This window comes from Sebastes umbrosus, chromosome 17 (assembly GCF_015220745.1).
Source record: "Sebastes umbrosus isolate fSebUmb1 chromosome 17, fSebUmb1.pri, whole genome shotgun sequence".
Classification (NCBI taxonomy): domain Eukaryota; kingdom Metazoa; phylum Chordata; class Actinopteri; order Perciformes; family Sebastidae; genus Sebastes; species Sebastes umbrosus.
This window is the reverse complement of record NC_051285.1, coordinates 13,314,717-13,340,502: the sequence shown is the minus strand read 5'-3', so window position 1 is coordinate 13,340,502 and position 25,786 is coordinate 13,314,717. Positions and strand designations below refer to the sequence as shown.

Here is a 25,786-nt window from a genome sequence, read left to right as displayed (position 1 = left end):
CGTCACCCATTGGTTTGTGGACTGCCGTTTTGAAGCCTCGAGTTCGTCATTTTGTCCATCGTCCATAATTTACTAAATGAACATCATGCTGTATTGAAGAAGACTTGAAACTTTTTAATGGGACAAATGACGGCAAAGAAAAAAGTGACAATGGAGGTGAAAAAAGAAGAGCCGGCTGATATTCGGTACTCAAAATTATTTATGATGAACTGAAAATTCCTCACAATCATACAAAGATTTGTCTTTGATTAACTGCGTCCATTCTCAGAAATGTACTGAAAGCTAAAGAAACAAATGACAGGAGAACATCAGGAACAGCAAGTACCAGGACTAAATCATATTTATAATATATAAGACGCCTGAAGTTGGCTAATAAGAAACCATCTGCGTGTTTACCGAATCAGATTGATTTCCTGTTCATTGATGGTAATTGGTAGAAGTGGGAGACTTGAGCGATGCTGTTGTAGACTCTTACAGCTGATTTGTTTGAACTGCGGAGCTGTAAATCGTGTCTCGATGAGAGAGAGAGAGCACTCTGGAGTTTATAAAAATCACACTGCATTAATGATGGCTACGTGTGCACTTGTCTGTAAAGGAAAGTTGCGGGAGGAACAGAGTGATCCATTTTTGTGAAGTTTGTAGAGACATTTACACATGAAAGAGCAACATAATAATAGGCCCAGAACTATACGACATCCCTGCAGCCGCAACCTGACAGGAAATTTAAGGGAATTGTAATTAAAGATTGAAAATTCAACCTCAGAGTTAAGGAGAGCAAAGGAGAATAGACCTAAAAATAGAAACCAGTCATGCTTAAAGTATTGTTTGAAGCATTTTATCTCCCTCACACACACACACACACACACACACACACCGGTAACAAGTCAAGCGCTATGGTGCTATGAATAACCTGACAGTGATGTATGTATACATATTTATGACAATATGTCATCTGCCGAGCATCACACAAAGCCTTGGAGGAGAAACTGTCACAACAGGACTGTCTCTACGGGCAGTCATTGTCCCAGTTGCTATGGTAACAGATGTCACAGTGACATGATACTGGCCACAATGAGACGACAAGTCTGGAAAAAAGAAAGACACACAGGCTGAGGGTGAGAAAAGAAAATGTAATATCATCAAGGAGTGGTATCCCACCTAAGCCTTCTATTTACAACTTTAATCATCATCACAAGTTGAGAAATAAACTACTTCAGTCTGTTTTTGGAGCTGTGCTGCGACGGACTGAAGAAATGAGATGACGACTTCTGAATGGAACCAGACTCAATTTTATTGGTCTATGATGGTCTCCTGAGAACAAATCTATTTTTGAGAGAATCTTTGCAAAAACAGCAGCAGCATTTTGTTTCCTACAAAAGAGAGAAAAGTGGAGTAAGGAAGACATAATTCTGTTTCTTTTTGTGTCCTACAACAGCATGTGATGATACTTCCTTCACACAATCACGCCAGTCTGTTATGAGGCCAAACAAAACAAAACACGCACAATAAAGTTTTGTTCAATGAATATTTTATTTTCAAATTATTTAAAAATGTAATTTAACAGGTTTTCAGCAGGCACGCACAGACATTTATATATTCATAAAAACAGCTGCAAAATGGCATTTTAAATTGAGGCTTGGCAGCTGTGGTTGTAATTACTTTTACACCCAATAACCCATAAAACACACAGTTCTGCTGTTCACAGATCACAAAATAAAATTCTACAAAACTCTACTGAAAATTCCTCCATTAGAGACTGATTCACATAATCATATTCCATGTGGTAAACATATAAACAGCAAGTTCTAAAAACATGTGCACACTACTTTTTATGCTGAATTTTGTTTTATGAAATAAAAAAAAGAAATAACGGAATAGTCAGGAATAACAGCAAAAAAAGGAATATGAACATTTCCAAAAATGTCAAACTATTCTTTTAGTGTGTTAGTCTAAAAGTGAAATGAACACAAAATATTAGCAAATATTACTGAAATAGATGGATTTTATACCATGGTCTGTGTGAATACTCAGTTGACTGCAAGGTGTACTACAAAAAAATATCTTATTTATAACACTGAGTGTAACGTTAATCCTTCAGTGCCTCATCCTCTGAACACCACAGGGAGGCGACATTGATATATAAAGGGAACTGGATACAGCGTTGGAGGCGGGCTCCTGTTCATTCCTATGAGAGTTGCTCAGTGGTGCATGAAGCCAAAACGGCTTCAACTGCCGGGTGATAAAGTATTCGTATCATCCGGCGATCTTCCGTATCCATTGGGCCCATAGAGCAGGCGCAGTGGCGTTTCCTTTAACTCCGCCTCCCAGCCCTCGCTCCAGTTCAGTCTCATTCACATGAACGGAGGAAGGGAAATAACTCTGGATTCGGCTATTAGTGCATTTTACAACTTGATTTTACATTTATTTTGTCTGCAACTTTTTAAGCTGCGCCGTCATGGCCAGGTCTCTTTTGTAGAGGTTTCAAACCTCAAATGCCTGGCTAAATAAATAAAATAAAACTAAATAAACTCTGGATGTCTCTTCACCAATACAACACAGATCATATCAGAGCTTGGGGGTAAAGTGACAGCAGTGATACTCGAACACTTAATGTTGAATCAGTGTGCACTTTCAGATGAAAAATCTGAGAATGTACTGATGTCAACAGGAAGTCCTCCAACTTCTCGAGACCAACAAACAACAACCAAATGTTAGCATGCCACTGGCGTTGTTGTAGCGTTGTTGCGGAGGCAAAGAAACATTAGCATCCACTCAGCAAGTCTGTCTGGCTGCTGTTTTGGCTGTGTAGGTGCTCTTTAATAGTGCTTTTTTGCTCTGACTCAAACATACAGTAAGTGCACATGCCCTTAAACCAAAAAGGTACGCTAAATGAAGCTTAAAAACCTCTGTAGAACCACACTTGGGGGATAATTCTCTGCAACCGGTAATGTTGATATCAAAAATATTGATCAATGCAAGTATTAAGGCTTGTAAGAATTATGTTTCAAAGCACATTTGCCAGGTCTCTCTGGACATTACAGTCACTGTAGTGGTTGCTGCTTGCTCATCTTTAACTCTACGCTGTTGTGCAAATTTGGATTCAGTGTTTGTCTACAGTACGGTATACATAACTGCATACACACAGTATTTCTACAGTTCGTCTCGTGGGTGTGTGTCCTGCAGCCAGTGTTTGTAGACGACCACAGGATCTATGTTCCAGTGCTTGTGGAAGGAGACGGCCTGCTCCAATGTCTCGGAGTAGTCATACGGTCGGGCCTAAAATATCAAGAACAAGTGGTTTGTCTGTGTGTGTGTGTGTGTGTGTGGGTGCCCATGTATGCTTAATGATTCATATTTTGTTTATTCTGTGGATTCCCACGGCTGCTAACAATCTAACCTTTGCTCCAGGGTAGTTCATTCAATATTCTGTTATTATATTATAGCCTGCGTAACCCACAAGGCAGTCTTTCTGTCTTTTCCCACCTACACTGAAGACAAATGTGAAGAGATCAGAGCGTCCTCTGACACTGGATAAAAACTGGCTCCCATTGGAACGCTTTTAGCTTATTAAGTAGTTTCTACGGCCAAAGTGACGTCACACCATCAGACGTGGGTTCCGTGCGGCAGGTTTTTTTGCTTGTCCGCGAACATCCACATTTTTCCAACTACTCGGACGCGGATGGGCGGAGGAAATTGAGAACTTTGAGGAGCTTTGAGAATGATGGTTTGCCGCGAGGATAAAACCTCAATGGAGTATAAAAGATTCAAATATTTCCTCGTCACAATTCCACGTAAGCTCATATCCGTGCGGCCGTCCTTGCAGAAAGTATAACCGAAGCTTAACACTATGATTTTGTCAACTGATTGATTAGTTGATTTAATCGACAGATCTGTAAAAGTGAGTTTCTCCACAAAGAATCACAAAAAAGCACTTTAAACCACTTTAAATCTTGTGTGTACCAGAGATGCGCTCATAAGTTTGTTGGAAATAAGTCATTCAGCATGAAAAAAACAAAAAATCAACTAAAGGAATCTTAGTCAACTAAGACCAAAACAATGATTAGTCGACTAATCGACTGAGAGGGGGCAGCGCTAAAGAACAGGTAGTCTGTGTGTGTTTGTGTGTGTGTGTGTGTTGTGCCTTACCTGGTGGAACAGTGGACTGTGTGTAATGGGAACACCCAGGGAAGTGAAGCACCTGCCCAGCACCATGTCATCAGGAGCATCATCACTGTAGCAGCGACAACCACTGGAAACCAGCCTGGACACCGCCACCCGACTGAGCACCATCCTGCACACAGAACACAGATATTTAAATAAGAAAGGGAATTAGTTTCACAAAAATATACATAATACAAGATTTACGTGCCTGTGTGTGATTGTCTGACCCCGAGGAAAGCTGATGTGCTGTTATTTGTTTTTAATCATGGCAATAAAAGATTTTCAGATTACTTGTATCTTGAATTTTCTTCTTCATGTATAGTCTGTGCATCAGGATCTCCTGCTTTGTGCGTCAATAGTATCAGCGCTTCCACCACTGTTTTTCACTTTAACATGATGTGAAGCCAAAAAAACAAACTGTTGCCTGGTGAACATAGTGGAGCATTTAGCAGCTAAAGAGCCAGATATTTCCTTCAAGTGTTGGTAGAAAAACAGAGCTGAAAGAGAGTGACATTCATCAGGTGGACAGAAACACGGCTCCAAATTAATGATGAAGTTAATAAAATTAAACTTAAAAGTGCTTTACAATGAAGATGTTACATGCACACATGAAAATGAACATAAACATAGACATGGATAATTATTTGATTTAATTGGTTGCACACATAGTTGCTCTGTATGTGCTAATGTATGTGTAAATAGGTAGCTATGGTAACAAGTTTGCCATAGCAACACACAAGGAGTCATACAAGTCATTTGATCCATCATTAATATAAACATATTGATTATAGCAGCTTTAAATTCTAGTCATTACTGAATAACAAGATTCCCAACGATAACATCTAATTGTTTTCCATTTGATGATATAGTGGACTAATGAAAAATGGCTCTTAACTTTTGAATATTTAATTCAATATTTGCAGGAAAGCGGCTGCAATGAAGTTTTGGGACGAGTAGACACAGTCTGTACTGTACAACATGTAACACTGTCATACTATATATTGAGTTTTGTTTTACTGCGACATTGTTAAAACCTTGCATAGCAGCTCCATTCCCCATAACGGTGTGTTCAGACATAAAGCGAATTTGAGAAGCGGCACAGTTGAAATGTCCGTGGAAAGACATGAATTGTGTTTCAAAAATGTGCGTGTGTCCTGGAGAAAGTCTGGAAGGAAATAACAGACAGAACCGGAGTTTTGGGTTCTGAGTTCAGTCAGAGGCTGAGCTGAACACAAACACACAGACACACTCTCACAGAAATGGTTGGTGCGTCCGTTGATAACTTACAGCTACCGTCTCTACAGTTGGTACATTGGCTGTTGGAGGCAAATAAAGACAAATGGTCCGTCGCATTCATGGTGAAAATTCAATTCACTTTCTGTCTGAATACCTTAACACCAACAGCACAACCACACTCCCTTCACCCTGCAGCCTCACCCTCCTCCTCCTGTGGTGTAGCTGTATCCCTTCTGAAGCAAGCTGTAGCCGTATCTCTCCCCCAGGCTCACTGCTTCCTTTGGGTCATAGCAATGCAGCAGTCGACGCAACCTGGGTAAACTATAGACAGACAAGAAGTGAGACACGAAGTGAGGTGCATGCATGCATTCTTCCCAAACACAAGCACATACCATAAACTGTACAGACTGTTTGTAGACAGACAAAACAAGGTCCTAGCTACATCAAATATCTATAATAAGAGAATCCACAGGAATTTAGGGGATCAAAACAATTTCTAAAGTTGTTTCTGTATTGCACCAAAACTACATAACCTCCTTTTTTTAGGGGGGGGGGGGGGGGGGGGGGGGGGGATAGCAGATCAGTAGTAGATGTCGCATAAGAGTGATGTACTGTATATCATCTGAAGGCTGGAAACGATTAATTTGAGATGCTGCTCAGTTCTGTGTCAAGTTGTTCTAGTCATTAATAAAACATAAAAGGAAATAATTAATGAATTAATTAAAATAAATTGTGTATAAGGGTTTAAAATATTATGATAGAAGTATATGACAGCCATTCCCATGCTCTGTTATGTCTCATAAGTTGTTGCAGCAATTTTGGGGTTGAAACCATTTGTTACACAGATTTGGTGCTTAATTTAACCATTTTTTACCACTCAAGAAATGATCAAAATGATCAATAATCCCTCCAAAATACAACATTAAGACACCAAGACCTTGAGGAACACCACAGAAAAAGGAATGCTGTGATTTGGTTTCAAAAACTGACACGGACATTTTGAGATTTCTGCAAGAATTGCATTTTTCGGCGATTGGATGGCGAGCACTTCTGTTCTGGAAACTCTTCAGAAACCCCCTTATTGTCAATATACCTAGGCAAGCCATCCATCCTCTGAATGTCCCAGGTCTGTAGTTTGTGGCTGTAAAGTTTCATGAGGCTGTGATTATCCTAGAGGTCACCACAGGTCATTTTATACAGTGAGGTCAAGCTTAAAAAATGGTCTCACTACAATGAAATGGCTACTATGGGGACTAACATCATCACACATGAATGCAATTGGGTTCACCGAATCCACAAGAGTCTCAGCTTTACAGTGATACCCAATTTATGTAATTCCAAGACTGTTTAGGGACCTCAGTATGTAGAAACTACTTTAAGCTCATAGAACCTATTTTCATTCAGATATCTTGAGGTCAGAGGTCAAGGGACCCCTTTAAAAATGTCCCAAATGTATCCCAACTTTGGAGTGTTATTCAGCCTCCTTCCCGACGAGCTAGTATCAATGGATTCCTTAAGTTTTCATATGAAACCTTCACTCTAACTCTTAAACTGAGCCAATTAAAGTCTCTGAAAGAAAGTAAAGCTGGCCGAGGTCGCAGGCGTCCTCAAGGAGTTGCAGAGGTTTAAAGGCTTTGAGCTTTTCTCAGGACTGTGTGAGACTTTACAGATTGACAGCTCTCTCACCCTCCTGCCAGCTTTGTTGCAGATGTCAGTAAGTTAAACCTTTATAGTTCTGGCTGGCTTATGCAGAATTATTAGCCGGCATAAATCACATCTTTAAGAGAGATGTAAATTATTCTTTTACTTTAGCAAGTCACTACTGCAACTTCAAATCAAAAATGCATTTGAAATGTTTGTGTTGATGCTTTAAATTAGGAGTGGTAGGTTAAAACAGAATCTCTTCTCCCAGTTACCTGATGAGTGTATCGTCATCAACAATGAGTAGCCAATCAGCCTTTGGCACAGCTTCGCTCAAGAACCGTTTCAAGATTGCAAACGTCTTCCCACAATGCCCTGCAGGGAGAAGACACATAAAGAAATAGTGTGAAAAAGATGAAGCAGGGGCTGCCAGTTCAGGTTCGGACCCCATGGAAGTATTATATCAACTGGCTGTTTTTGACCCCTAAGATAATTTATGAAGTGAATTTGTGCTCATACTGAAGCCAGTATATATGAAAGATCTGGTCTGTTTTCTCATTAAAAAACATTCCTCATTGTCTTTAAAGTTACTACGAGGAACTTTCATTTATGTTGATTTTGGCAGCCCCAGTGGACAAAAGTGGTAGTGATTCCAAGCACCAGAATTCCTTTAGAAAACCTCTCTATTTCATTTTTCCCTCTGGTGGGCCCATCAACACGGCCTGGTTCTCCAGCAGCGTGGTGTTGGTGTTGGCAGCGAGGCGAAGCTGTGCTCCCGGCCTGCTGTTGGTAAATGGTAAATGGACTTGGACTTATATAGCGCTTTTCTAGTCTTCCGACCACTCAAAGCGCTTTACACTACATGTCGGTATTCACCCATTCACACACACATTCATACACTGATGGCAGAGGCTAACTTTGCCCATCAGGATTTAATCTAAATACTCATTCACACACCGATGGCTATGCCTCCGGGAGCAATTTGGGGTTAAGTGTCTTGCTCAAGGACACATCGACATGTGACCCGGAGCAGCCGGGGATCGAACCACCGACCTTCCGATTGGTGGACAACCTGCTCTACCCTCTGAGCCACAGCCACCCTTGTTGGGCTGCAGATCAAAGGTGTCAGTGAATCTGAATCTGTCTGTGGCTGGCTGGTTGCTGCCGAAGCCCCGCTGTAGTTTAAGCTGATTATGTTTTCCAACCAGTCCAGTTGCAGTTTACATCCATGTCTGTCCAAAATCACATCACTTCATAATTTCATCCAATTGTACAATTATGTAAAATTGTCATAAGTAGCTAATGAATTCTTGAGTTATGGCAAAAAACTTTGTGAAGTCACAGTGACCTTGACCTTTGACACCAAATTCTAATCAGTTCATCCTTGAGTCCAACTTTGTGCCAGATTTGAAGAAATTCGCTCAAGGCGTTCCTGAGATATCATGAGAATGAGACGGACGTAAGGTCACAGTGACCTTGGCCTTTGACCACTAAAAACCTAATCACTTCATCCTTGAGTCCACTCAGACAGACGGATGGACAACCCGAAAACATTAATACCTCCGGCCACGGATGTCGAACAGCGCGTAGACATAAAAAGAAGAGAAAATATTGAGGAAAATGAGAAAATTTAAAAAAAGCATGGGCTTGGAAAGTATTAAAGACTGTGGGGGAATAAAGAAAACAAAATTAAGAAACATGTATTATACAGAGGACATGATAGACAGTGTACTACTTTCATCAGCCTGTGAACAGGAGCAGAGAAACAAATATAAGAGGGAGTTCAAGAGTCATCTATCCACCTCTGCACTGAGAAAAGGAATGACTTTGTAGTTATTGCTTTATTTAGATGGACTCTAGTCTTCTGATATGTCTGTTCATACACTTATTCCTCCATCTGTGGTGAGGACAGGAAGTCGGGAGTCCTCAAGAGCCTGAAACACATCCTATCTCCCATTAACACTGATCTCACATCAGGCACAGTGTGGTGAGTGAACTACCACTTGAACTTGACGATCTTGACGCCATAGCGATATAGTGACTGCACACAGGAAACAAAGAGGAGAGACACATCCGATAATAATCTCAAGAGTTACGTCATCCCTGCAGCGCTCTATTCTGGTCAGGGTTGTATGGTGACAACAGGCAACTTCCTCCCCAAGTGCTTCCAGGACAACTCTCTGATTTAATCCCTCCAACAAATCCTGGATCAGCTCACCTCTCTCGGTGTTGGGCACTCCCAGGCTGATTGTGGGTATGGAGGCGTCAGTGACATCGCTGTAATACTCTAAAAACCCAGCGTCTTTCTCCCAGGTCGCCTTCACGACTGGTACTGTGAGGAGAAAAGGGGAGAGGGTTAAAAAGAGATCAGGAGGGGGGAAGAAAACTGAACCTCAAACGACATTATCTCTGAATCATGCAGACGCATACAGAGCTCACTATTAAATCTCTAAGTCCCTACTGCAAACCAGTCAACTCCAAAGGACTGTGCAATCAAATAATGAAGGATGTCTACTACCTCTGACTGCATTAGACTCTGGATAAGTCACTCATGCTGCATTTTGATCTGGATAAGAACACCATCAAATAATAACTGCCAGTCATAATCACACATAATTCATTTTGATCCACGAGAAGTGGGACCAATCCTAGGTGAATTCATTCTGAAACTAATCCACTACCTAATTGATTGTAGAGTACACGGTGACAGCTTGCTCTGCAATTCTAATAACCAGAATTTAAAGTAGCAGCCGACTTAATCACACCTTGTTCTTTCTACTTTTGATGGTGTTCATTGCTTTAAAATAGTCAGTCTATAACTGCTGGCTCATTTTGACCCTAAAAACAGACACCAGTGTTTTGGATAATTACACAAGCAGTCGCAATTTCAGCAGACAGTCCAGATGAGGTTGTGAATTTAAACTGGTAGTTTTTCACCTGACAGGTTAACTAGGACTGAATGACCAGCAGACTGTTAAGCAAGTGGCAGTAAACAAAAAACAATAACACATTAAAAGTAAAACTTTTGCAGCTAAATGTCCTGTAATTTACATTTAATTTCCATTTATTCTGTGATAAACATAAATTGAAAGAGTTCATTTTGGCAACGACGGCACCCCAAGGGGACAGTTTGGCTTGCAGAGTGCTGTGTTCAGCGGTGGAAGAAGTACTCAGTAGTAGTAGTAATACTATAGTGTTAAATACAAGCAAAATTCCTGCATTCTAAATTTTACTTGAGTAAAAATACAAAAGTATTAGAATCAAAATATACTTAAAGTATCAAAAGTATACTTATTGAATGTCCTATGTCAGAGTAATATAAATTACATAATTTGCTGCATTACTGTATACATCACATTGATATTGCAGCTGATTATGGTGTGGCATTTATATTTATTATTATATATATTATATTTATTTACACACGTGGACAAAATTGTTGGTACCCTGCCGTTAAAGAAAGAAAAACCCACAATGGTCACTGAAATAACTTGAAACTGACAAAAGTAATAATAAATAAAAATTTACTGAAAATGAACTTATGAAAATCAGACATTGTTTTTGAATTGTGGTTCAACAGAATCATTTTAAAAAACAAACTAATGAAACTGGCCTGGACAAAAATGATGGTACCCCTAGAAAAGATGGAAAATAATTTGACCATAGGGACATGTTAAACTAAGGTGTGTCCTGTAAATAGCATCACAGGTATCTTCAAACTTGTAATCAGTCAGTCTGCCTATTTAAAGGGTCAAAAGTAGTCACTGTGCTGTTTGGTATCATGGTGTATACCACACTGAACATGGACCACAGAAAGCTAAGGAGAGAGTTGTCTCAGGAGATTAGAAAGAACATTATAGACCTTCATGTTAAAGGTAAAGGCTATAAGACCATCTCCAAGCAGCTTGATGTTCCTGTGACTACAGTTGCACATATTATTCAGAAGTTTAAGGTCCATGGGACTGTAGCCAACCTCCCTGGACGTGGCCGCAAGAGGAAAATTGATGACAAATTGAAGAGACGGATAATACGAATGGTAAGCAAAGAGCCCAGAACAACTTCCAAAGAGATTAGAGGTGAACTCCAAGGTCAAGGTACATCAGTGTCAGATCACACCATCCGTCACTGTTTGAGCCAAAGTGGACTTAATGGAAGACGACCGAGGAGGACGCAAATCATAAAAAAGCGAGACTGGAATTTGCCAAAATGCAAATTGACAAGCCACAAAGCTTCTGGCAGAATGTCCTTTGGACAGATGAGACAAAACTGGAGCTTTTTGGCAAGTCACATCAGCTCTATGTGCACAGACGCAAAAATGAAGCATCCAAAGAAAAGAACACTGTACCTAATGTGAAACATGGAGGAGGCTCGGTTATGTTATGGGGCTGCTTTGCTGCATCTGGCACAGGGTGTCTTGAATCTGTGCAGGGTACAATGAAATCTCAAGACTATCAAGGCTTTCTGGAGCAAAATGTGCTGCCCAGTGTCAGAAAGCTTGGTCTCAGTTGCAGGTCATGGGTCCTCCAACAGGATAATGACCCAAAACACAGCTAAAAACACCCAAGAATGGCTAAGAACAAAACATTGGACTGTTCTGAAGTGGCCTTCTATGAGCCCTGATCTAAATCCTATTGAACATCTGTGGAAGGAGCTGAAACATGCATTCGGAGAAGGCACCCTTCAAACCTGAGACAGCTGGAGCAGTTTGCTCACGAGGAGTGGGCCAAAATACCTGTCGACAGGTGCAGAAGTCTCATTGAGAGTTACAGAAATCACTTGATTGAAGTGATTGCCTCAAAAGGTTGTGCAACAAAATATTAAGTTACGGGTAACATCATTTTTGTCCAGGCCAGTTTCATTAGTTTGTTTTTTAAAATGATTCTGTTGAACCACAATTCAAAAACAATGTCTGATTTTCATTAGTTCATTTTCAGTAAATTTTGATTTACTATTACTTTTGTCAGTTTCAAGTTATTTCAGTGACCATTGTGGGTTTTTCTTTCTTTAACGGAAGGGTACCAACAATTTTGTCCACGTCTGTATTAATAACATATTAGTTGATTCAGATTATTAATACAAAATATAAATCTGTAAAGTAACTAAAGCTGTCAGATAAATGTAGTGCAGTATAAAGTACAATATTTCCCTCTGAATTGTAGTGGAGTGTAAGTATATAGTTGCAGAAAATATAAAAACTCAAGTACAGTAAAAGTACCTCAAAATTATATTTTAGTACAGTACTTGAGTAAATGTACTTGGTTAGATTACATCACTGGCTGTGTTGCATGGTTTAACAACTAAAAGAATATATATGATTTCTCTTCACTGCACTTTTACAATGGACAAAATGTTGTTATATTACACTTAATACGATTCATTCATCACAATAAAGCAGTAGACGACAATAATGTAATAGAATATCAGTGGCAGAAATTAATTACACATTTACTCAAGTAATGTACTTCAGTAAAACTTTGAAGTACTTGTATTTCACTTGATTATTTACTTTTTATGCTACTTTATATTTAAACTCCACTACATGTCAGGGGGAAATTCTGTATTTTTTACTCCTTTACATTTATTTGACAGATATAGTTGCTGGTTACTTGTCAGATTGTCTGAAGAACGAGTCATTTTACTTTTGTTGATAATACTTCTGTACATTTAATTAAGCAGGGTTTTGAATGCAGAATTTTTACTCGTAATTAGGTCTTTTTACATTATAGAATTAGTATTTCTACTTAAGTTAAAGATCTGAATACGTCTTCCACCACTGCAGAATATAATGTTTTTAATGAATGAAACTGTTTTGTCCTTCAAAAAGGGTTGGGAATAACTCACCTCTCTCTGAGTGGAATTTTTGGCAAGTTTTCACAGCAACAAATACTTCTTTCCTCGACACTGGATCTCCCTGGGAAAAGAGAGAAAGAAAAATAATGTTACTCTTCATTAAAAAAAAAAATGATGCAACATAGCTATAAAATGGCAAAAAAGTGCACGGACAAACACAAACACAGTGTGAGGTGCAACATATACAGAATTTAATGGACTTAAAATTGAGTCGGGATGGCAAAATGAGGCACACTAGGTCCTAATAGTACTATCACGTATTATTACACTATTATCTCTTTTGCACTGAATTCCCATTTCATGTCGCTTCTTATTCCCGAGAATTACCAACAGTAATCGGGATGTTAGTACTTATTTATAGCTTTCATTTTTGATCTGCTACCCTTGCAAAATATTCATTATAAACACCAGACAATTCCTCACGATGCATAACACTAATTCCTGTAAGCTCACGATAAGTGCTGCATTATTCATGTATTCTTTGAGACAGATGGTCCTCTAATTTATGCTACCTTTTAAGCACATTTACCCCATAATTTGGAGACAGAAGAGTTATTTTATGAAAAAGTCATGCAAACAGCAATGTGTTTTTGATATTCTTGTGTATATTTATACTTTGTTAGTGTTGCATTCATCAAATGCAAGGAAGTTAAAGGATCACAGCAGCAAAAGGAAGAGAAAAAACAGTATATAAGAAGTGAACATAGTCACCCACGTAAAGCATACCCTGCTTTATGGTCCATTTGACTCTAAATGGGACCATAATATACTAAATGAACATCTTGCTGTATTGAAGAAGACTTGAAACTAGTAATTGAGTCTATAAACTCACGTTTACAATGTTTACTGAGGTAAGAAATCAAGTGAGAAGTAGGGTCATTTTCTCATAAACTTCTATACAATCAGACTTCTTTTTGCAACCAGAGGAGTCGCCCCCTGCTGGCTATTAGAAAGAATGCAAGTTTAAGGCACTTCAGCATTGGCATTACTTTTCAGACCCGGAGGTTTGCCCACTGGGTTCAAAATCCATCATATGCTGAGCAAATCTTGCCTTCTATATTACAGATGTATATAAATAAAGATTTTATGAGTCCTATCTTGTAGACGTATGTTATTTTGTGTACCACAATTTCTTCTTTGGCCTTGAGTCAAACAGATGCTGCAGTGCTCCTTCATCCCACTCGGTGCTCCTTCATCCCACTCGGTGCGCCTTCATCCCACTGAGCTGTCTACTTAGTTTCTGTTTAGCCTCCAGGCTGACTCAGCTCACATTCGTCCTTGCAGTCTGAAAGTCTATTTGTATTCATGTACAGTAGGCCTTGGCAGTGGCAATGTGCGTAATGTGCTCACTGTTTCAGTGATTTAACTAAAGTTATAAATGTGATGGATCACAAAAGCAACCCTGAGAGATGTCCTTGATGTCCTGCTCTTGATAATTACTTCCAACAAAACCTAGTCATGCCCACATTTCTTTTTTACCTTTATCTATACAGGGAAGATTAACTGAGAGGATGCCTCTGATCACAATCACACAGTTACACACCTTCACACCTGGAAGCTGCCTATATATCATAAATGCATGCTCACAAATGTTCACACACACACACACACATACACAAGAACTTACTGCAAATTATAACGTCACCCAAATACAGTGATGTAAACGTTAATAAATAAGAGTTGTACGTACACAGTTGGGCAGGTAGGTTGTAAATGTCGTAGCACAGTTGTCTCTCGTTTTGGTACAAAACTCTGGAACTGCTGTCAGCTTTGGACCATTTCCTTCCTCCCAAATGTACAACGCAATCTAGAAAAACAAGAGACAGACATGAGGATGAATGGTTGCCTCTCTCTGGGTCCTCAAGCAGTAAATATCTTTAGTTTTATTAATTTTGTATTATCCACAAGTCATTTGAGAACTTCAAAAAGGCTCACACAGCTCAAGGTTTATGCCTCACACTATGCATTTCAATTACATCACTCTTTTGCATTTTAAGGAGGATTACCATTATGAATTTAATGTCCTTGCTGAGTCTGGACATCGGGAAAGTAAAGCAAAACACAGCTTTACTTTGACCTTGAATTTACTCTCCTATTAGGACTAATTTAAAATCATTACATAGTCAAATTTGAATATGCGTCCCTTATGTTATTTCAACCTTGCTACACAAACTGATAACAAAGGTTCTCCCAAGATTTTTTTGCAAAGCAGTTTACATGCTCAATGTTCATATTCAATCTCCCCACACACACAAAAATACACATTCTTAAATCCATTCAGACGTAGAGCTTTTGCATTAATAATATAACAATAGATTTACCAAAAGCCACAAGCATAGAAAGCTGCAGGAACCTTTTTAAAGAGGACCTATTATGCTCATTTTCAGGTTCATACTTGTATATTGGGTTTCTACAAGAACATGTTTACATGCTTTAATGTTCAAAAAATGCTTTATTTTTCTCATACCGGCTGTGCTGCAGCACTTCTTTTCACCCTCTGTCTGAAACGCTCTGTTTGAGCTCCTGCTCCCCCCTCCCCTTACTTGGTGACATCACCACATTACGGAAGAAAAGGCGGGACTTCAAGCAAGGCGTTTCAGGCTTTGTAACTTTGCAGACTTTTTACATGCACAAAAAACTATATAACACTAAAGGAAAGTGAAAAAGCACAAAAGCTTATTAGGTCCTCTTTAACAAAAGGCTAGCCATTCGCTGGGCGAACGGTGTCTCTCATCGTTATATATCTATTTTTACTCAGCAGCCAGCCTGGAAGACGAAACTGATGATGCTTTTCACAGCAGTTGTTGAGGTGCAAAGTAGAATCAAGCCAGAACGGAGTCTTAACAATATAGTGATAGGCAGGCAGGAGATGACACACTGATTCACAAAACTCCTGGAAATAGTATCAAAGTACCTCATGTTTCAAATCGATGGTGAAATCTGACTTCAGATACTCGTGTTGGATCCGCTCAGCGAGTCTGAAACACATGAAAGTGAAAGATGTTGAAAGAAGAGAAACGGCAGAATAGAAGTGTGAACTTCCCTACATTGTATGCAAGAATGTACATTAGTGAGTCAAAGTTATGGAATAAACCAGGGGGTTTAAATGTTTGAATTTCAAGCATAGATTTGAGTGTGATTGACATCTTTTCTTTTTATTGTGGACTGGGTCTCTTACCTCTGCAAAAAAAGAAAGAAAGAAAGGAGACACATTCATGCGCACACACCTCTGGAGCAGCAGCGTGCTGAGAGCCCAGCCTGCTGCAGGGTCAGGATAACTAAAGGAAGTGGGGTCTTCAGAGAACGCATAGTGGTGGATAATGGAGGCCTCGTTGTCATGGAGACGCTTACCTAAAAACCATTCCTGTGAGTTGCAAAAAGGGAAACGGGGAAGGGTGATATGAAAAGAAAGTTGCCCGTTTAACATGTGCATCAACGCAGGGAACTAGATCACCATAAAGACATTCAAAGGGCTATATAATACATAAAGACAGTATTGTTAGGGAGATGTCTGCATGTCCTGGTGTGTGCATCTCACCTCTTGGACTGGATATCTATGTAGGACCTGCAGCAGAGCAGACAGTGTGACGCTGGTCTCCTCCTCTATGAAGAAAAACCAGGATGCTGATTGGCCATAAGTGGCAGAGAGACTGGAAAGATCCACATGAAGCCATTAACTTTGTGCATTTATTTTCCCCCGTAGGAATCATTAAAGCTAAATTTAATTAAAAATCATTGAATCTCATTTGATTAATTTGTTGATCATCTCCATATGTGTGTTTAACACTCACAGAGGAAGCGCAGGGAGGATACTCCAATCCCCTTCGTATTCTGACAGCTCATGGAGAAGAAGAACAACAGGAACTCCCTGCATGAAACAAAATTGAGTTTGAAACTGAGTACAAACTCTCTCTCTCTCTCTCTCTCTCTCTCTCTCTTTGTGTGTGTGTGTGTGTGTGCGTCCCCTTTAAGGAGTGACAACGTTTTGGCAGTTGTTCTTACAACTACAGCAAATGGAAACATAATATTCCCAAAAAGTTACTTTATGTCCACACAGACATCAACACATTGAAAGTACACATGCAAGTAGACCTCTCTGGGTGTAAAATGAGGTTATTACCACCTGCTGTAAGCGCTGCGGTGAGGTGATAAGTCGATGAGGCGATTCTATAATGAGGTTGAAAAGACGCAGCATTGGCACTGATGTCTTGGATTCCAAGCTGGCACTAACGGCCTACAACAAATAAAGGGCCATGTGACACGGCTGTCACAAAGTGTTTATCTCTCCCTATAAAGCAGGATGTGGAACAGATGTGAATCTGTGTAAACAAAGCACTAACATTAAAACTGAGATGCTGCTGCTCATATTTCGGTGACATCATGACCGCCAACTATGATTTACTGTATATATATATGCATATATACTGTTTCATTGTCAACAAATAAACAAGAAAACAGCCATATGTCAGTCAGAAAACCAGCTGTCAACATGTCAGAGTGTATCCTTAATCCCTTCCTGCAGACATAAACACCCAGTTATACGTCAGTCAAAACAACGCATGACGCATAACCTGCCCTCATTCAGAAAATCTCTCACTACAATCAAGGTCTATCTAGCTGTGATAAACATCACATCTAGAGAAAGCTTGCACTCATCTACCTCACTTAGACAAAACGCACACACACACATCCCAGCCTGTCAGAACAAGCACACACACACAGAGATGATTGTAGGCTACACATCTAAATGTGATATTAAACTTTTCTCTTATCAGCACTTTCAGAGGAGGCAGTGGCTATTTTCACAGCATGTAAGTCTGATTTTATATGAACCTCGCAATCTCTCTATTCCCCAAAAATTCCCACAAATATTCCGTTAGAGTGAGTGCAGCAAAAATATTTTTTCAGCTTTGTCAATATGCATGCCACTAGGTACATCAATCATGTTTCTCTTGAATATTGTGGTTGTTTCTTTTCCATTAATACTAAAACTTTCCTTTTCATACCTCTTATTCTTGTCCAAAATTATGTTATAAGACACAGTGAATTCAGGACTTTCTCAACCCCCCAAAAAACTGTCAGTTAAAAAATTGTCCAGAAACGCTCACAGGTACTGCATTTAGCATAAAAAATATGCTCAAATCATAACATGGCAAACTGCAGCCCAACAGGCAACAACAGCTGTCAGTGTGTCAGTGTGCTGACTTGACTATGACTTGCACCAAACTGCATGTGATTATCATAAAGTGGGCATGTCTGTAAAGGGGGAGACTCGTTGGCACCCATAGAACCCATTTTCATTCACATATCTTGAGGTCACCAGGTCGTCAAAATTTAGCGTAAGTTTGGAGCGTTATTTAACCACCTTATTATACATCATCGTTATTATATGTCGTCGTTATTATATGTCATCGTTATTATATCGGCATTTAAAAATCCACTATTGGTCAACCTCTAAATCAAATCCATGTTTGTTTCCATTTTCCAAACCAGAGAACTTAGGGGTCAAATTTATATATATAAAATTTGTTTAATTTGTCATTTGAGTGTTTTATTTATTGCTTTTCAAACTCACCAGAATTCTCGCGCTTCACAGCTCAGCTAATATTAGAATTTAACTTTTTATGATTGAAATCAATGCGGTTAATTTGAACATTAGAACGAATCACACTAACATGATATGTAACAATATGGAAAGTGTGTAGCCGTTGCCTTTTTTTGCATTCATAAATGTCCCCAAGACAAAAACTTAACTAAAATCCAGACCTGGACAGTAAAATTACATTGTTTAGAGGGATTATTGTAAATAAGTCAAAGTGAAACTGGAAAACTGTGGAGCTATAATAGGATTTAGCTAAATGAGGGGGGATACATATGAGTATAAAGTAAAGTGTATAATTGCTTTTCACAGCTGCCATGAAAGAACAGTCATTTAACAAGCTAAGAATGACAAAGAGTTTGTTTTTGTGTTTATTTTAGAACCATGAAGCTAATGTGATGTTTCTCCCTAACTGTATTTTCTTTTTGTGTCTCAGGTAGAAAATGGTACAGAAACACCTCAAACCACCAACACCTGGTTCCAAAACAAAACAATCATAGACATGTCAAACTCAATCACTGGTCCCGCTCTGACGCTGGCGAATCACTCACCGATGTGTTCACAAACAAAGCGTAAGATACGTTAAAGTTTTTCCAGCTGCTTTTTTTACCACATTTGGTTGTTTACAGGCTGCAGTGTGATTGCAGATGTCTCCTCGCTTAACAAAGAAGACGCCAACACAGAGAGAGGTTGAGAGACTACAAGACATTCTCATTATCAAATCATTGTGAATGTAGAAACATGCTTCGTGCTTTGACCACAGCCAAAACAGATCTGAATGTAAGACGGTTACAATTTTCATTAATCAAGGGAAATAAAGCTTTCACAACAGTCGGGGACATTTTCTTATTTCTAATATCCTGCTGTGGAAATTGTTCCTCGGAGCCCCTGCTGACTGCCTTCTGTCATTTTTTCAATCAGCGAGGGTTTTCTGGATTGAAAATGAATTTGGAGGAAGAATAAAAGACTGCATGACGGTCTTTTCGATTCACAGTACCCATTCCCATCAAAGGAAAATCAACTATTCTGCGTCTCTACTGCCGGCTGCCACGTCCATATGCCTGTCATCTCATTGAGGTCTATAACAAATTAGTTTTCACAGGCACATATCAGTAAATAATTACAGTGTGACAGCGGTTCCTCTCAGCTCAGGTAGTGGAGTTCTGTGGCGAGGAGGACACCTATTGGTACCAGTGTAATAACACACTAATGCAAAACTCCAAGTCAAACTCCAGAAGTCACTGATACACATTGAAAATTAAACTGCTTGCAGCGTCATTACCCTGTTATTGCCAGCACAATACGTTGCATACATATAGTAGATATTTACACAACCTTTTTGAGTCCTTAATGGTGATTACAATATTTATTGCTCTCAACCATAAACAGAACTGCTGCCTATAAATCTGTCTCAAGCAGTACGATAACTAAATCATGGACCGTAATTAATCGCATGATTGTCCATAGTTAATCGCGATTATTGCAATAGAACCCATTTTCATTCACATATGCTGAGGTCGGAGGTCAAGGGATCCCTTTGAAAAGTTTTAGCCTCCTTTCGACAAGCTAGTATGACATATTTCTAGTTTCATACGATGCCAGTATCGTCACTCTAGCTTTAAAACTGAGCCTGCTACAACCTAAAAATCACAAGCTGTGTTAATGCGTTAAAGAAATTAGTGGCGTTAAAACAAATTTGTGTGACAGCCCTATTCAACATAAAATAAATGAATCGATGTATTGTGAAATGATCTATTAGATTACTACTCATTATTTTGAAAGGTTATCGTAACCTTCTTTTTTTTCATAGTAAGAGTTTTATTGGAGTCAATTTTTTTAATCTTGATGACCGAGAGGACACCTACCTAACACACATGAGGACACACAAGACAGATCATAGCCAACGGTGCTAATCCACTAACTGCCAGATGTTACCTGTCCCAGCTCAGCTGCCTGCTGCAGAATCTCAACCTTCCTCTGACCACCTCGACGGGCGTGGAAGGAGTTCCTCTGACTCTGGATCACTAACACCACCTCCTCCAATCCTGAGAAAAACATGCACAGAAAAAGGTACAGGAAACGCAAATTAGGAAGAGACATGATGATGCAAAGAAACGGGGAGTTTATGAAATACAAGTATTTGTTTTCTTGCCATGAAAGTCCCACACATAAGCACTTGTAAAACTACAACTTATCATTTTTTACACTTGTACGGATAAAACCAACAGGATATAACATTACTTCATGAGTTTTAAAAGGTAATTGTAGGTGGATTTTGTTGTGTAAATATTCACTTGTCCTGCAGCCTGATGGAGACACCAGTGTCACACAGATACCACGTGATACCAATGTCGTTATACTATTGGCTCACAAGCCTTGTTAGAAGTGGGAACCAAACGTCAGATATCTTCCACAGAGATAAACCAAACATTAATTTTGGACCCGCCAAAATCTTTTAAATGATTAATTCACAATCATAATAATTTTTTTTTAGGAGAAGCCATACTTTTATTCGGCACCTTTCTAAAGGCTCCCTATGGATGTAAATAACACCCTATAAGACCTTTATTACTGACTAATGTTTTGAAGCCAACTGTGTCTTAAAGTTGAAAAAAATGTATTGCCTTAAGTCCATGCGCTCCAGTGTGCTTTGGACCTGATCTCTGAAGTCTCTCCTGTTACAAAATTGCCCTATTCTGTGAGCACCGGACAGGCTTACTATTCCTTGTGAAACGGTTCAAACGCGTTTAACCTCCTTTCTTCACCTTTAACTCCAAGTCCTCCTCTCCCATACAAAAATCTTAAAAGATGTTGGTGTCTGGGTTGAGCTTTTCATTCACACACTCCACCATATAACTAAATTGCTTTCCTTAACAATGTGTCACTGTGGAAAAAATATCAGACCCTCACTCACCAACAGCGCTGCGTGCTTCGTGCTCCCGGTGCTCTGCTGCCTGCTGGGAGTCAGAGGGATTCTCGTTAAGTCGGACACACACTGCTGAGCCACAGGATGACGCATAATCACAGCAAGAATCTGGGGGGCAGCACTTACATGAGCACGACCTGTGTGTTTTTCTCCGGCAGAGGCACCTTGAGGCGATGAAAAAAGAAGCAACATTATTATTATCAAAATGAATTGATTAGTTGTGCTGACATGAGTAGTCAATTAGTCCATTTGATGATCAGTGGATCAACGGAAAATCAATTAACAGCAGATGTCGTATATCAAGCAAAAATGATTGCCTGTTTTATAACATTTTAATTGGTTGAAAATAGAATATTATGGGGTTTTGGATTGAATATGTTACCTTGAGTTCTTGGACTTTTATGGCACTCAAATAAAAATCAAAAGCAAATCAACACATCAACCAATAATGGAAATTATTGTTAGCTGAAGCCCATTAATAAGCAAATATTTCTGTCATTCTAATTGTCTTCACACCTATGTATATACTGCATAAAAGGAAACACTTTGCCAACTTTTAACATCTTGACACATCTGTTATAGTATGACATGTAATGATGGTGCAAGTACTGCCACAGCAGAAGCAGAGTTATTTTTACACTTCTTATCACTATCTCAACAAGAGAACACCGAGACTTTGAATCCAAGAAAACTCAAAACAGACTTTGAAACGAGGACAGCTATAGTTGTCTCTGCTCAGTGTGTAGGAGGTGTGGTAGTAAACATATCCTACTTAAGAGAGTCAACAAGTATAATGGTGTATATATGTGTGTCAATCTATGCCAAAGGTGGAGGTAGTGTCATTCTTTGTGGTGTGGAAAGTCCATTAAAAATGTATTTGAGACAGGCTTGATGTAGCTGTAAATGATGAACAGTTATCTTCCTGACTCAGACATCAAACACAAATACTCTCACTTCCTACATGTGTTGGAAAAAAGGCATCACTGATCTGGAGATGTTGAATTTATTTCTAATCTAACCACCCAAACTGCTTCTGAATGCTGTAAAATTGAGGCAAGAAATAGGCCATGTGGTTGCTGAACCATCGTGTGTTTTGTATTATCATTGCCTTGTTCAAGGCCATCACACAGGTGACTCATGCAGGTGTTTTCAATTAATCTGGCTGATTTGATGTCTTCGCATCTATATAGAAGGTACTGTACGTGTAACACCAAGGGGCAAAACAAACCTATGAATGGGTACACCTGCCATACTAGGAAGAAAACAGATTAATAGATTGAAAAAGTAAATTTCATTATGGCTGTCACTAGGGCTGACCCGAATGCTTCCAAGCTTCGACCGTTGCCATGGTAATCGACCTCAAAATCATTATTCAAATGCTTTGTTTTTGTATATATAGTATGTAATAATAAAGTATAAATTCCAAAATAGCCTATGAAATAATCCCACAACATTATTCATTCATATTCAACATTAATTATTATTCTCAGACGGATATCGCTGTTTGATATGTGTAGAGGTGTGTGTGTGTGTGTGTGTGTGTGTGTGTGTACAGTAGTGCGGCAGCAGCACTGTCCTGAAGCTTCAAATACCTTCGAATATTTCTCACCGAAGCTTCGAAGCCCCAAAAAATGGGATTCAAGACAGCCCTAGCTATCACTATTGGTATTTGATATTTTAAGCAAATAAATATCCAAAATATTTCCACACATATCAGCCAAACGGCCTCTTTCACGGCAGAGATGTTGACCTGTTATGGTAGAAAAAGCACAGGTGTAATTAATAACATTAATGATTGAGAGTCCCAGTAATAGTGTATGTAATGCAGCCATCACTAACGTCATTAATTACACCTGTGCTTTTTCTGCTATGTCTTATAAAAGGTGAAAAGACATACTAATGATGTGATATTCATTTTGTAAAACATTTTAATCCAGGTCTAACACAGGTTAGTGTCTATTTTAAAGGCTCTGCACACCCATCGCAGGGTAAACACAGGTGTAATTCATTAAATTAATTATGGTCTGTTCAAGTGAGCCAGCATGCACAATAAACCAGGGCCTTGGCCCACCTAAATAGAACAGAGCCATAATTAATGGCATTTATAACACCTGTGTTTATCCTGCAATAATATGTCAAGGTGGCTGCTGTAAAAAAGGGGCTATAGACTGTGTTTGATTGACATTTCCATCACCCTCCTATTAGTTTTGTTGCTCCTGTTAGGTCAGGATAACTTACACCTTTATCACTCACCAGTACATAGAGTTTGGTGACCTTTGACCACCTGAACAGAGACCTAATTGGCCTGGGTGTGCAGGGCGTTTCATTTTTTTAATGTTTGCTGGCTCATTTCAAAAGTACACAAATATTTTGCTGCAACTGGCCTGCAAGCTTCATTCATAATTCATCCATACATAAGAAAAGATGAACAAACAGAAAAAGGGGGGTTACAGACAAATGGGAAGTTCAATTTCACTACAAACTAAATCATCTTCATTCTTTCCTCAAATGTTTCTGTGTCATTATATCTGTGCATAACATTTCCTGGAGGCATATTTGCAGATGAAATCATCTTATATTTGATTCCCCTGACGTGCATCACTGTACTTTAAACAGCCTCTTGATAACAGACCCCATGGGATCACCTGCATTTGTTTGTGGTGCCTTCAAGCTTTCAACTATAAGATCACAAGTTCCTGTTTTGAATTTCAAAATAAAACAAAATAATCAATATTTAGTGGCAAAGCAAGTACCCACGTTGTCACTGTCGAATAACCCAAGTGGGTTAACACAAAGTAAATACATGTTTAAATTTTTTTCGAACTGTAATGCACTCTACGTCTTGTTAAATTACATATATAAATTTACTTTGAAGGGCCAAATTGAACCAATTTCCGGTTGCAGTGTAGCCTGTTTAGTGCTAGGTGGCTGTTTAGCTAACAGAGTAGCTGCATCAGTAGTGCATTGACTCCACTTACCAAGCCAAAGAAGAAGCACAGCGACCAGTTTGCATCCGTGCACCACATTATAGTGTGACATGGTTCCCGTGGAGGTTGTTTTTCCTTTGAAATCACCGTCTTTTCATGGAGAACCTGGAGAAACTGGTTGGCTACATTCCTGTAGAGGCAGAACTCTGTGCTCGACTGCAGAGCCTGTTAGTGCGGCGCTTTAGTGACCTCTAGCGGTCATACTTATATGACGTAACTACCAAGACACACTGTAGTTTAGTACAGTAACTTCACACCACAATAGCACTCTGTCATGTTCATTCTCATATAATATATAAATATATAATGTAAGTTATACTAACAGGCACTGTTTTAAAAAAAAAAAATTAATAAAATAAATTGACATCAAGTAGGACAGTTTTATTTATGTCTACCACCATAATTAAGTACAATTTAGAGGTACTTTTTTGAGTATTGTTATTTTCTTTATACTTCCACATCACTTCCACTTTTTTACTTTTTTTTATTGTGCTTTTAACAATTGAAACTTGCAAAGCACTACTCTCCACATGAGAGGTCATACAAAGAATTATAATTATATATTTGTAATAAACAATCTTCATATACAGTCATATAATACAAATTTACAGTTCACAGAAGAGTGTTATTGCCTTGCAGTTACATGACGTTACTACCAAGACATACTGTAGTTTAGTACAGTGACGTTACACCAGAATACTACTCTGTCCTGGTCATTCTGATATAATATATAAATATATAATGTAAGTTATACTAACAGGCACTGTTTTTCAGTGTGTAGCCACTGTATATTGGCATCAAGTAGGACAGTCTTATATATGTCTACCACCATAATTTACTTAAGTACAATTTAGAGGTACTTTATTTGAGTATTGTTATTTTCTTTATACTTCCACATCACTTATTTTTTTTATATATTTATATACTTATATACTATTATATATACTTTTATATATTTACTTTATTGTTATTGTTGTTAGTATATATCTTGTCCTAATTGTTTTGTTATCACTCTATTTCTCTATAGTTTCTATAATCAAGTGTGACTAAAGAGTAAGTGGGAAACTCATATTTGTTCATGTTTTGTTTATAATGTTCGTATGTGTATATATATATATATATATATATATATATATATATTAAAAAAAAAAATATATATATATATATATATATATATATATATGTTATAAATATGTATTTATTTTATTTATTTATTTTAAATATCCTTCTTTTACACAAATGTTTTTATGGTTATAATCATGGCAGACATCGGTCTGAGTCATGCTGCCCGCATACTTTTCCACACTTCTCCTCTGCGATCCTGCAGATAAACAAAAGTTACACTGACTTTAATCTCCGTACTGATCTGAGAGCAACTACAGACCT

General features: G+C 38.7%; 2 protein-coding genes across 3 annotated transcripts in view; both read right to left on the bottom strand.

The window, feature by feature from the left end:
- rxfp2a (relaxin family peptide receptor 2a) overlaps window positions 1-4,280 on the bottom strand; it is an 82,758-nt gene extending 78,478 nt beyond the window's left edge. Inside the window, exon 1 of the mRNA XM_037749081.1 lies at window positions 4,147-4,280. The gene's annotated coding sequence lies outside the window, so the exon portion shown is untranslated. The remainder of the gene's footprint in view (window positions 1-4,146) is intronic.
- Window positions 1,509-24,583, bottom strand: b3glctb (beta 3-glucosyltransferase b). 2 transcript variants are annotated; one of them, XM_037749083.1, is made up of 15 exons: window positions 24,392-24,583; window positions 21,540-21,577; window positions 21,402-21,444; window positions 20,423-20,532; window positions 16,680-16,756; window positions 16,427-16,538; window positions 16,116-16,252; window positions 15,803-15,866; window positions 14,579-14,695; window positions 12,880-12,949; window positions 9,257-9,370; window positions 7,314-7,413; window positions 5,599-5,718; window positions 4,147-4,291; window positions 1,509-3,276 (listed from the first exon to the last, which is right to left on the bottom strand). In XM_037749083.1, exons 1-15 carry the CDS (start codon window positions 24,450-24,452, stop codon window positions 3,151-3,153), a joined length of 1,434 nt encoding a protein of 477 aa, XP_037605011.1. In that variant the 5' UTR covers window positions 24,453-24,583; the 3' UTR covers window positions 1,509-3,150. The 2 variants fall into 2 exon arrangements, with proteins under 2 accessions (XP_037605011.1, XP_037605012.1); XM_037749084.1 differs by having other exon boundaries at window positions 21,402-21,441; window positions 24,392-24,582.
- Window positions 24,584-25,786: the final 1,203 nt, after the last annotated feature.

Coding starts and splice junctions, on each gene's coding strand:
- b3glctb (XM_037749083.1), bottom strand. CDS start 24,452: ATGTCACACTATAATGTGGTGCACGGATGCAAACTGGTCGCTGTGCTT. Junction 21,578..24,391: donor TGTGCTTCTTCTTTGGCTTG/GTAAGTGGAGTC, acceptor CATCGCCTCAAG/GTGCCTCTGCCGGAGAAAAA. Junction 16,539..16,679: donor ATCCTCCCTGCGCTTCCTCT/GTGAGTGTTAAA, acceptor GGATCTTTCCAG/TCTCTCTGCCACTTATGGCC.